Consider the following 13,521-nt stretch of genomic DNA (forward strand, 5'->3'; position numbering starts at 1 on the left):
TATTCTAACAGATCAGGGATCGCATTTTCTAAATAGCCTAATGCGTAACATAGCAAAAAGGTTTAAAATTAAGCACTTCAAAACGACGGCTTACCGGCCGCAATCTAATGGCTCAATAGAGCGATCCCACCATGTCTTGTGGGAATACTTAAAGCAATACGTAGATAGAAACAATGATTGGGACAAATACTTAAAACTAGCGTCATTTTCTTATAATACTAGCGTACACGAAGGGACGCGATATACTCCCCATGAATTAGTCTTTGGGAGGATAGCCAAGTTGCCTTCCAATTACCCCGATGTCGCCGACGTTACGGACGAGAGTTACGCTAACTATCTTACAAACCTTTTTAACAAACTGAGTGACGCCCAAGCCGTCGCCCGCGGAAACTTAATAGCCGCTAAACAAAGGTCAAAGGTCTACTACGACCGCCGAGTTAACGCCCAACAGTTTCAAGCGGGAACCTACGTGTACTTATTAAAAGAACCAAATAAAGGCAAATTAAGCAATCAATACACCGGTCCCTATAAAATCATTAGTCTCTTAGGTAATCGTAACGTTAAGTTAGCCATAAGTAGAAATAAGACAAAAATTGTACACGAAGACAAGCTAAAAACTTCCCCACATCAAGACCCTATCGAGGAAGACCCCCACTCCGGGCCAGACGACTATATCTTGGATGCATCGGCGGAGGACCGGCCAGTAATCGACGAACCTCAGTAGAATGAAGACCTACGCTAGTATCCTAATAGCAGTCTCGCTGTTAGCCATAACCTCTGACGGACTAATAGGTTATGACTGCGGAGGGCATGGTCTAAACATTACTTCACTATCTCTCACGGATATCAGAGAATGTAACCTAGATAACATTGAAGCGGACAATGAAGAAGTATATATACAACTGCTACAACTGAGCGAATTCGACCACACCATCGGACTCCAATGTAAGGTTGAAATCGATCGAACCATCTACTATTGTGGGATGCACTCACATGTATCCTTGGTGCACAATGGAAGGCGCGAATACATCCGCGAAGTATCGGCAGAAACCTGCAAGAAACTATACAACACCGGAACTATATTCCTGGGAAACAACGGCCTCATCACGGACATCAAGGTGAATACCACCAACCACCGTAGCTTGACCCTCGCAGGAACCACCAGAACCGACGGAACATGCTTCGGAACTCAGTTCAGCGACCCGTTTGGCACTTGGGATAACGTGGTCGTTCAAGCATCTATAAAAATTACCACCCGAAGACTCGAGCTCCCCGTCAGACATAGCACCAATGAAGTAATATTACCCTCCGGTGCTCGATGTCCCGTAGCTGAAGGAGAATGCAACGACGCAGATGGCTCAACCACATATTGGACGGCGCTACCCAGCGATAACTGCCACTTCAATCGCTACGACGTTCTCTACCAAGGCCTAGCGCACCGCCTCTCATCTAAGCCCACACAGAGGGAATCACCGACTATCTACACAGTCACCACGCAAGAAACCACTTTTGCTTTAGCACGAACCACGGAAATAAATGTGTGCGGCTACAGAATTTTGAGGACGGAACATCCCAAACTCTGCATACTCGAGACTCAACCTGGACATACGTTTAAGGGCCACTCCAGAGTCCCAATCGATAACCTCGATATATTTTCCTACGTAAATTCCAAATTCATTTACGTGGAAAAACACTTGAAAACACAATTGACACAATTGTATCAAGACATAATGGAACAAAAATGTGCTTTAGAGAGACAAATTCTACAAAACGCTCTCTCTCTCGCCAGCATCGCCCCGGACGAAATGGCGCATCGAATCATGAAGGCACCAGGCTACACCGCCATTACGGCAGGCGAAGTCCTCCATTTGATCAAATGCGTACCGGTGGAGTGCCGAGTACGACAAGCTGAAAGATGCTACAACGAACTCCCCGTCACCCACCAAAACAAATCCCTCTTCCTGTTGCCAAGATCAAGGATACTTACCAAAACAGGAACACCCAGGGATTGCCACGAACTACTTCCAGCGATGTATCAAGTACACAACATCTGGTATCGTTTAACTCCAAAGCCAGTGGAATCAATGGCGCCGCCGATGATTCAACCACTAACCAAACCACAATGGAGATACGTCAGTCCGGATTCGCTCGCCTCCAGCGGCATCTATACCAGCGAGGACCTTGATCGTCTTCGCGACCACATTATGTTTCCCATGGAGAAACCCTCTATGCTCAATACAATTGCTAGAGGAGCAATGGGACAAGAAGTCCCCGCGGGAAGCCTCTCTATGCTAAACCTGTTGGACGAGAAAACCCTCGACCAGCTAGCAGAAAATACGGGAGCCCGCTTGTGGAAAGGATTCGTAAGTTTCGGATCAGCAAGCGCTGGAATCCTCGGAATATTCGTCATCGTCCGTGTCGCCAAACTAATTATCGACACACTAATACATGGCTACGCACTCCATTCCGTATATGGATGGAGTTTGCACCTCCTGGGAGCCGTTTGGACCTCAGTAACAAACGTTTTACTGCACCTCGGAAAACCAGCGGACGAGAACCAGGACAACGGACAAGAGCTAACACCCCTAAATCCCCCTTCGACGACCGAAGTTTTTGCACCCCCGACAGAAAAAGTCCAAAGTGAAGTGCCCATAGACTACAAAGAACTGCGTAACCTCCTTAACGAAGGAGTATAGATCAACGATAAGTTAACAAAATTATACCTTGTAAATTCTACTACTAAGATCGGAAAACGTTGGAACATGGTCCAACATTTTCTTCTAAGGGGGGAGGTGTCACGTCCGGCTTCATTAATATGTCAGGGTATGTAAATTTTTTTCCATCTATAAGAAATAAATCCTAAGACTATCAAACATTATTTGAAAAACGCGCCAAAGCCGGCCATGACGCTTAACTCCGCCTAGAAACTAAGCGTGGCGCTTCGTAGCGCCTAAGGGTCTCCCACCACGGTGAGAGTCCCTACTCCGGAGAGTTCCCCCTCTCCAGGCCGCCGCAGGCCCGAGCCGCCGAAACGAAGGACCTCAGAACAGTCCCGAATTTCGTCAGTTCTCTGCGCGACACCGAACAGTACAGTCGCACTTCTAAATTCTAACTCTGAGTCCAAATTCTAACTCTAATTCTAAAATTCTAACTCTAAGTATAATATCCTAACTCTAAAATCTAAATTCTAAGTCTAAGTCTAAATTCTAAGTTCTAGTTTCAAATCCTGTACTACTATACGAATAAATCAGTGTATTCATGTGTGAAAACTAGTGTTCAGTACTCCTCAAAACTTCCACTCCCGTGATAAAATACGACAGCATTTAAATCTGTCATACGGCATTTGAATTCAGAATAATTTAAACTGTTTTGGAGCGGACCACCGCTCATCACAGTTAGAATTAACATTCTCAGCATTTGCCAAAATAAGGAATTGATAGTGAGGTCCGCCGCATATCAACCCTCCTTATTTGAGTAATCATTCAGAGGATGCATCAAATTCAATATGCCTAAGACGCGACGCGCGGGAAGGAAGAATCAACTACGAAAACTAAACCGACTCTATCGTGAATCAGCGACCGAGGAATACTCTCAATTTCTCGGAGTGGAGTATCAGGCCGATCCTGAATACGAGGACATTTTCAACATTAAAAATAATAAGAGCGACGAACTCCTACAGTGGAAGTGTATACCAATAACGTTCCAACCACGACGCCTGCCGCCGCCAAACATCCCAGTGAACGACCCTCGCCGCACGCACTACCTCCAAGTACGAGCCGACACGATCAAGAAAGTGCTACTAAAGGTAAGTGAAATTCATGTTAACCTGAGGAATCGCGCGTGTTAGCAAATTCAGAGACGGTTTTACCACGTGGAAGAGAACATTCTAGAAAAATCTCCGACGCATTTTTCCTCTTTTCCATCGTCACTGCGGAAGCTATAAAAAAAGGGTCAGGCTATAAAACTAGGGTCGTCCACTGCACACGGTACAACTCTCGAACTTCTAACACGGAAAAACGCAAATAATTCAATCTTTTAAAAATCTTTGTGTCTCAGGAAATAACTTCGTAAATCCGTACAACAAAGTAGTCATTTAACCAATAAACTATTAAGAACACTCTCGATTTACCAACAGTATACCGACGTACGTTCTTTTATCGACGATCTTACCAACGATTTACCACCGGCTTATACCGACGGCCTTTACCGACGATCGTTACCGATAGTTGCCGACGTTATATCGACGCCACATCGACTCACTTTGCCGACATTTACCGACCTCTCGACAACGTCCGGTCTCATCAACCACCTACGAGCGAACAACGCATGATCTTTTAATACAACTAACGTGGCAAGTATAGATGTGCCCAATCCCCTTTAGAGGTGTAACCCCTCTTCCAGGAGTTAATCTCCTAATACCTCTCGAGCCTCCGTATTACTGTCAAGTCGGTATCGGGTACATCCATTTTGAAACTAAAGCCGCTCTTTGTCTTTCATGCTTCGCCGCATTACCTCGAACTTCTCAATTGTTCTGGACGCGGATCCGGAAACATAGCCTAACCATAGGTGGATTATTAGTTGGGATAGTTTGCGGAACTTGCAGCAACCGCCTCACCCTCTCTCGGGCGGGTGACCTATGCGAACTTTGCGAGTCTGTATACGAAGACTACTCGCGTAACCCAGATAGCGTCCCGGCGAGGATAGAAGACGGAACCACGATCATAACTGTAGAATTACAGATAGGCTCCACGCCGTAACTGCTACTTTAAGGGTAACACATTCTTTCCCTTTCCTCCGCATCGTGCAACCTTTGTCGGAAAACCCTTCGTCGTGGGTATCCCCGGAAAAATTTCCGTAATACGACGTTGTCTCGCGCAATAGTTCGAGTACGTGCAACGCGAATCATACACTCGCGAATAACACGCCGCGACTGCGAACGGGACGTAACAGTATATATCAAAACTGTATTCATACGCCTTTTCATATTTAAGTTTCCTGTACCGTTTACAGCTTCTACGAGATGCCGCCAATCTTTTCTTTAAGTTTGTCAGTTGTTCGCTCTACCACGGTACTGTTTTCCTAGACAGAGGTCTTCTCCTACTTAGATTGCTACTGCATATAAGATCAATCTTTCTATTAAATAGATTAACGGCGTTCTCCGGACTTGTATTTGTGATTTCTTTACAAAAGGTCCCATTGAGTTCTGATTTAATAACATCGCCAAACTGATCCCAATTGACCTTCTTTAAGTTATAGAGTTGTCCTGTGATCACCTGATTTGTTTCTGAATTTTTATTGTTGTTATGTTCAAAGTATATACAATTATGGTCTGAGGAAGTCATTTTCGGGAAGACCTTCCAATCATTAATATCCTTCAGGACTCCACTATTCACCACAGTCAAGTCTATATTGGCCTCTCCTATTATAGTAGAGAACGTTGGTTCGTTTCCAGGCTGATTCAAAATGTATACATTTTTATTTATTAGGAAATCCTCGAGTAATTCGCCTTTCGCGTCGTTCTCTTTGCAGTACCAAGTTTTGGAGTGAGCATTGGAGTCCATTGATATGATCATGTCGTGGCTTTTGAACGTTTCTATTATAGTCTCCAACTTATTAATAAAATAGTTTAGCTCCATGGAAAATTGACAATAAACTGATACCAAATATAAGTTTACTTCATTATGTACTATATGTGCGCAAGCTATATGTTCGTCCGTAAACTGTTCGATTTTTGTGACAGTTATTTCCTGATTATATACAACTATAGCAGCTTTTGTATCTGTCACCTTATTCCTTATTACTTTGAACAACTCTTGCACCAAGTGAAGCGCAGCCTTTGACTTGTCCTTGGAATACGTATGGTTCTTGTATCAGACACACATCAATGCCTTGTTCCTCTACTTTTAATCTTAATTCGTATGATGCCGTCTGCGAACGGCCAACATTTATTTGAAAGAATTTTATCATTATGTATAATCTATTTTATTCTTTACGATTTTAGTTACTCTTAGATACTCCGGGCATCTCTTGTCACTTACAGTATGATGTGTGTCTTTCCTTTTAGCTCTTGTACAATTAGCGCAGACTGCAGATTTCTCTCTCTCTCTGAGCAATTGGTGCTTATATGGCCCGCCCCCCCCCCCCCCCCCACAGTGTCCACAAGTGGGGGTCTTTTCCTTGCAGTGTTTAACACTGTGGCCTAAGCCTAGACAACGGAAGCACCTAGTCAAGACTAAGTAATCATTAACCTTGTATGATCTCCAGTCAAGTCAATATATAGTCGTTCTTGCACCAAGAGTTTTCTTCTTATCTCTCCTGTCACCTCTATTACCCAGTTATTAGTATTTCTGGTTTTAACAAATGTGTTGTATCTGTATTTAACCCTGCTTTTATTTTCCTGCTTGGCGATTCCAAGTTTTTCAACATTCTTAGACCAAAATTGTTCCATAAACTGCTCCTTTGTGACCGACTTTTCTACGTCATATACTATCATACTGGGTCCAGTTTTCTTAGGCAGCTCTGTTTTCAGCCCGCATTCATTGTCTTCTATTATCTGCTGGATCTTTTTTAATTCGTTTCCACCTTCTGTTTCCACTAGAATGCCTCTGTCTCCCACCTTTCTCATTCTTTTAATCCTTATTTCTTTAATTAACGGATTCATTTTCTTTGTAAGTTTTTCTTTGACATCCTCACACGTTAAATTGTCCTTTTCATTTAAAGGCTTAACAATCATTACCGAAGAATTAGTCTTGAATCCGCGTACGTTGGATAATTTCTTTTTTTTCTGTTTCAGATGCTGCTGTTCCGGACCATGGAGTGAACGCCACTTGAACATAGGACATCGAACTGATAGAATTTTTTGATGCCAGGTAAGTACACTTTAATTTTTCTCTCTCAACGATACTCTCTTGTAATTTCCCTTCTAGTAGCACCCACTTAGACAATATGAACTTAATTGTATTCTTATTGATTTTATTGTTTTCATTAAAGAGAAACTCTTCTAGAGCTACTCTTTCAGATCTCACTTCTTCTAGCGTAACTTCCTTGTCGTCCTTTTCAACTTTCGGTGAACCTTTTTGTTCCAGTTTCTCTCTTTCCACACTATTCGCACTGCTTTCTTGAACAGGTTCAGGAAAAATAAATACATCATTATCATCAGTTTCTCTGGTATTTTTTGAACTGGGGCGTTTTGTCGTTTTTTTTCAGCCGGAGAGTCGTATGCCTCCTCACCTTGTTCAAGCAAAGCGCTAAAGCAAGGCAGGCCTATTTATTCCTCCAGTTATTATTTTCGCCGATGGTGGTGGTGATCTGGGAATAGACTCCCTTCTCTTGAACGGGTCCTGTTCTTTATCTCCGGGTTTGTGTTTCATCGTTAACTTTGGTTTGAATGTATTTTTAGTTTTTTCATTTTTCTCTATTTTTCATCCCACGAGTATGGTAGGAACAAGTATCAAGTGATTCAGAGCCTCCATGATATCACCAAGCCTAGCTACTCTGGGGGGTCGGCAGGTACCCCAGAGGGAACGTTTGCGACCGCGCTGTTTCACGTCTTCGTGGCCAAGCAGCCATCGGCACGTTGCCTTACACCTTGGCTTAAGACGTTTGGTGCATTCTTAGTCTGTCCTCTCCTTCCAAACTCATCCGGCAAGGTTGAACCTACCAGGGGCATAGCCCCCGCCGGCATGACTTCGAAGGTTTGTTCACGTCGCATGCCCTAAGATGCTCCTTCTCACTCCAATGCGCTCCAATACGTTCGTGGGCGACTAGATGTTCGCGTCACGTTAGAGCATACTCTAAGGAGCAATTAAGAGCACGCTCTATTTGCCTCACCTTCGAAGGTGGTGCATTTGGGGCTATTTTATCGCGCATGCGTGTGAAGCTTGTACTGTAAACAGTATCCACTGCTCAAGAGTCGGGTAGTCCAATAATCTCGCTTTTATTATTCGGCTACGCCGTCACTGTCTTGATATTTCACAATGGAAACTTCTTTTAAGTATTCAGGTAAGAATTTTATATATGATGCTGATTACTTAAATACTCATAATACTTTTTATATTTTTACTTAATTAACTAATAAAATAAATTCTAAGAGATAGATTAAATGATTTTATTCTAAGATAATTTAAATTGCATAAATATTGTACTATATTAATAGTTTTATTTTTCAGCTGTGAAACCTAAACTGGTATCATTAAAATTAATTAAGCCTCCCCAGACTTTTGCGTGTACTTCTGTTGTAACTGCTACAACAAACTCGACTCGACACAGTTCCTAACCACAACTGCGCCTTTGGATTCTGTACTGAATAAAATAAGTTTTTCTACAATTCAACCTCAGACTATAATCCACGAGAGTCCTTCTGTTACAGTTCCTGTAACAAGCTCTATGCAGTACACACCTACAACTTTGTCTTCACTAGACTCTTCAATTGTGAATGCTTTACTAAATAAAGCAGGTCCTTCTGAAATTCAGCCTCAAATTAAAATCCATGAGAGTTCTTCTGTTACGATTCCTGTAACAAGCTTTATGCAGCACACGCCTACAATTGTGTCTTCATTGGACTCTTCAATTATAGACTCAGATAATGAAAAAGACAATACTTCTGGTGTCAATAATGATGGCTATTTTATTTGGGACTATAAAACCATAATGTTGTTTTTCACAGAGTATGAACAGCATGAAAAAAAATTCCAGAAAAGAAAATATTAAAGTAAAGAGGCTATGTTTCAAGCGATAGCAGAATCCTTCCAAGAAAGTGAATGCTACTAAAAATCACATGAAAAATAAATTTAAATTGTTGAAGAAGAAATGGGATAAACATATCAAACAGACCATGGGAAAAAATAGTTCTGGAAAAGGCACTAAACCTCTTCCATTTAAAGAGTAAGTTCTATCTTGTGTTTTCTGTATATAATTATATATATGATATTTTTGAATTAAACATTATAATTAATAGTTCAGTCGATTTGTTTCATATTTTTATTTTGTCATTCTTACAATATTCTGTTTTTATTAAGTAGTTAGTATTATATTTAGTATTTAACAAGTAAGTAATAGAATACATATGTATCTTTACAGTGAAATGATAAACTTATTTGGAAAAAGTCACAGTGGAGTGCCATCTTTTGTAGCTGGCCGCAATGGAATGGTTTCTCAAGAAAACATTTTGCAAAAAGTGGTCAGTCAACATTTGTCTCAGTGAGTAATCATCTCCTTAAAATGTTTTTTAATTCATTTCTAGATATATTTTTAGATTTAGATATAATTTAAAATGTTTTCTATTATAGGAATGTAAATGAAGAACAATCTTCTATTGCACTAGACTCGCCACCTTCGACACCATCTGCAGTTAACAGTCAATCTCAATCAGTAATAGGTAGCAGCAAATCGTCCATGACGGATAGCAGTTGCTCATCTTTAATAAATACAAAAGCAAAAGTACGAGATGGCAAATTGGCGCATACTCTACAATCACTTAAGGAATCCATCTGTGCTGTGCTACAAAGAGAAAGTGATGCCAAACAAGAAACACGTACAAAATATCTGACGGAGCTTAAAAAATGTAATGAATTACAAATAGAACAATTACAATTGCAAAAAGAACGAAATAGTATCTTACAAAGGCAACTTAAGATACTAGAGAGAATAGAAAGTAAAAAATACTCAACACAAGAATTATCAGACGAAGAAGATTAATAAGATATAATAAGACTGAAGGTTTACTAAATTATATGTATACATAAAACATTCATATAAAGTTTGTTCCTTTGCCTACTTAAAGGAGAAAATGTAGTAAAACACATTTATTAATCTTTTCTACATATAAATTCTGCGAAGTTACACATTTTTCCTGACAAGATCTGTCAGATATAGTAATTATAAAAATAGACACATTGTCTTTTAAAAAATGTTAATAAGATATTATTACAAATTTATAAAATTTATGAACAGTTTATTAAGTTTAATTTTAATTTTGTTAAAAGACAAGTGTGTTGGTTTTTACAATAATTATATCTTAATTAGATCTAATAATTAGATCTTTCATCATTGGGAAAAATGTGTAACTCTACAGGATTCAAAGGTAAAAAAAAGCTAATAAATGTACACATTTTCAATCACTTCATTTTTTACTTTATAACCAAAGTTACAAACTTTATGAACATTTCACGTAAATGAAGTTATATGTATTTAAAATTTATATAATTTTGTTAATTTTATTTAAAATTTTTATTTCAAGTTGAAATAACTTTTATTTATTAAAGTTTATTTTAGTTTTTTATTTATTTATTTTCTGTTATAATAAGAAATCGCGGGTATATAAACTCGTTTATATAAAAACGTAATATAAAAGTCAGAAATAAATATTTTTATCGGCTCTCAATATAAATAATATAAGTATGCTGTCTTCTAAGTTGGGCAATAGAGCCAAGGAAACGAAACGAAAAATTAATTAAACGGAACTGTATCTCAATTTGAGATCCCAAAGTTCCACATATAAATTAATTTCGAAACTTACATATGGAGAAATAAGCGAGAAAAATATAGGTCCGAAAAGTCGCTGAAGCGGGAATCGAACCCGCGTCTTTCACTTTCCGGGCGACTGCTCTTACCAACTAAGCTATTCAGACCCTTTCGATCCTATATTTTTCATTTGCCTTTTTAGTAGATGTTAGTAAATACCGCCGTGATTAGCCCAAGGCGTGAATAAACTCAGAAATAAATATTTATTTCTGAGTTTATTCACGCCTTGGGCTAATCACGGCGGTATTTACTAACATCTACTAAAAAGGCAAATGAAAAATATAGGATCGACAGGGTCTGAATAGCTTAGTTGGTAAGAGCAGTCGCCCGGAAAGTGAAAGACGCGGGTTCGATTCCCGCTTCAGCGACTTTTCGGACCTATATTTTTCTCGCTTATTTCTCCATATGTAAGTTTCGAAATTAATTTATATGTGGAACTTTGGGATCTCAAATTGAGATACAGTTCCGTTTAATTAATTTTTCGTTTCGTTTCCTTGGCTCTATTGCCCAGCTTAGAAGACAGCATACTTATATTAGTAATATAAAAGGTTTATATAAAACATTTATATAAAAGCGGTAATATAAAAACGTATATAAGTATACGTTTTTAAACCAATGTTATCGAGGCCTTAAGTCGTCTACAGATGATTCCGAGTCTCGACCTCAAAATACTCATGTTCCACCGTTAAACGCCGTATCGTCGTAGCGGTGATATTTCGACCACGGACCGTGGCGCCGTACGGAAAATCGGGCGACGGCGGGCCCGATGACCGTATACCATACTTACAAGACAATACTATTATCCATTAATTAGATTATTAGTATTGTCTTGGAGATATTTTTTTTCACACATTTTCTTTCACACACACGCACACGCACACGCAACGCGCACGCGCACACACGCGCACACACACACACACGCACACACGCACACGCGCGCGCACACACACACACAAGCACACAAACAAACAAACAAACAAGCACCTGTATACCCACTTTAAACGTAAGCATCATCATACATTGACATCGACTGCACCCGCACTACGCTGCAATCAGGTACGAAAAGTCCAACTTTGGAGTGCTGTATCTCAAAAACTACCCGTGATCGGACCTTGGGTCCATGGAAACTTTTGTTCTACGTGTTGAGAACTACAACATATCAAATCTTTAAAAAAATTAGCCGAGAGCCATTTCCCATAAGGATTCTGCGGGGTCCTTTAAATTCTCATTTTTCGTAATAAAGGACGGTATTCCATAGTCCGTTCGTTCTTATATTTAAGACTGTCTTAAGCACAAAGTCTTTTAAGATGCCTTTCTCTTCTTAAGCATGTCTTCAAAACTAGTCAGATTCATAATCAAATCTTGATGGCCTTATTTGAATCAAATGAGATCATGTTTATTAGAAAGTAAGGTTATGTTTTCAAGTCAGTCGTACATGACTTTAAGATAAGCTTATTATTAAATATTATGGAATTAATGAAAGAAATTGATGATATTGAAAATAATGATTGATCGTGATTTTCAAGTAGAGAACGTATACGAAAACGATACATTTGTGATGGACTTTAAAACCCTTTTATAATAATTTACAATTAAAAGACGCTATAGATTAATAAGGATTTCTCCTATATGAAATATTAACAAAAATTGAAGAAGGATTAGCAAAAATTAACAATCGTGGTCTGCCGGTTCCACCAGTACAATACAAATTGTTAATATGCTTAAGATACTACGCAACACACACACACACACATAAACACAGAGAGAGTGTGTCTAAAAATAAATATATTGTTACGTCCTCCGGACGTTATTTCTCGCAAAAGACGTCTCTCGCACACACTCTCACTCACTCGCGGCTCGCGAAATAAATACACTCTCTTATAAAGAAATGATCCTTTATACAATGATGAAATACAATGACTAATGTACACGCGAAAGAAAGAAGATTGCTCTCTGGTCAAGTCACGTCCGTACGAGATGACAGCCAGACCAAAACTGTCATGGAGCCTGAAAACAACCACCGGGCGGTTGTCAATAAACAACCCCCCTTAACGATGAAGCTCCACGACACAAGGGATGATATTCAGGGGATGAAAGATCAGGGATGTAACACTGCCCCCGTTCTTCAAGATTGTCGTTCCGACAATCAAAAACAGAGGGCTATCCAACGCTGTACAATAACTCTGCATTCCGATGCCGACCTCAGGACTCCGACGAATTTTTTTGTTCTACCCTGGGCTGCTGCCGCAGGTTACCGAGCGACTCCGTCAATTTGGTCCCAATCGACTTACAAAATTCCTTGAAGATAAGTCCCAGTCTCCCTTTGTCCTCCGGTTCAGACAGGGGGGGGGGGGGTATCTTCCGTGGACCCATTGTCCCTCATGGACTCCCCAAGTCCCTGTCTCGGCATTTGCCCAAAGTACCGCGGGAAAACCACGGATCAAAAACCGCGGGCAAGACAGTCTTTTTAGAGTAGAATAAAGACGGATGAAGATTTTCTCCCTCGAAGACTAAGCTGGGAGATCAATTTTTCCGCCATTCAGGAAACTTTTCTCAGGTCAAAGACAAATTTCTTTCCAAATTGAAGACTCTGTAACGAAAAATAAAATGCGCAGTAACTTATTCTATTTTTTTTAAATTAAAACATCCTCCCGAATTTTTAAATGTGTTCAGGAATAAGCCTAATCCTAAAGTATAGGTCGTTCAATTCTCCGTTTATATTATCGTTCGACATCTCAGTAATTATTCGCGCCAACGCGGGACAACACGTCAAAAACACATGTGATCCACGTGTTACTCGCCTGTCTTTTCCTTTGCTCGACGCGAATCGCCTGCGCAAATCCCCAAAATTCTCGCTTCGCGCCTTGGCTACGTGTCTCGGATCATTATTGAGCGTCCAGCCACGAGACGAGATAGATCGATACACCTTTTGTTGAAATATCGTCCGCCTCGTTTCTAACACTCTTATTATAATTTGTGATTTGAATAAAAGTATATTAA

General features: G+C 40.0%; 2 protein-coding genes across 2 annotated transcripts; both read left to right on the forward strand.

Moving 5' to 3' along the window:
- Window positions 1-994: 994 nt before the first annotated feature.
- Window positions 995-2,696, forward strand: LOC146721961 (uncharacterized). The gene has a single exon (XM_085485794.1). The coding sequence runs from the start codon at window positions 1,731-1,733 to the stop codon at window positions 2,694-2,696; it is 966 nt and encodes a 321-aa protein (XP_085341920.1). The 5' UTR covers window positions 995-1,730.
- Window positions 2,697-8,766: 6,070 nt separating this feature from the next.
- LOC146721962 (uncharacterized) lies at window positions 8,767-9,733 on the forward strand. The gene is made up of 3 exons (XM_085485798.1): window positions 8,767-8,883; window positions 9,079-9,198; window positions 9,288-9,733. Exons 1-3 carry the CDS (start codon window positions 8,777-8,779, stop codon window positions 9,694-9,696), a joined length of 636 nt encoding a protein of 211 aa, XP_085341924.1. The 5' UTR covers window positions 8,767-8,776; the 3' UTR covers window positions 9,697-9,733.
- Window positions 9,734-13,521: the final 3,788 nt, after the last annotated feature.

This window comes from Nylanderia fulva, unplaced genomic scaffold (assembly GCF_048542155.1).
Source record: "Nylanderia fulva isolate GAGA-0341 unplaced genomic scaffold, ASM4854215v1 Scaffold390, whole genome shotgun sequence".
Classification (NCBI taxonomy): Eukaryota; Metazoa; Arthropoda; class Insecta; order Hymenoptera; family Formicidae; genus Nylanderia; species Nylanderia fulva.

Bases quoted from the DNA above. Each gene is read 5' to 3' on its own strand.
- LOC146721961 (XM_085485794.1), top strand. From the start codon at position 1,731: ATGGAACAAAAATGTGCTTTAGAGAGACAAATTCTACAAAACGCTCTC.
- LOC146721962 (XM_085485798.1), top strand. From the start codon at position 8,777: ATGAAAAATAAATTTAAATTGTTGAAGAAGAAATGGGATAAACATATC. The intron at 8,884-9,078 runs GTAAGTTCTATC...GTATCTTTACAG, and splicing joins AAACCTCTTCCATTTAAAGA to TGAAATGATAAACTTATTTG. The intron at 9,199-9,287 runs GTGAGTAATCAT...TTTCTATTATAG, and splicing joins GTCAGTCAACATTTGTCTCA to GAATGTAAATGAAGAACAAT.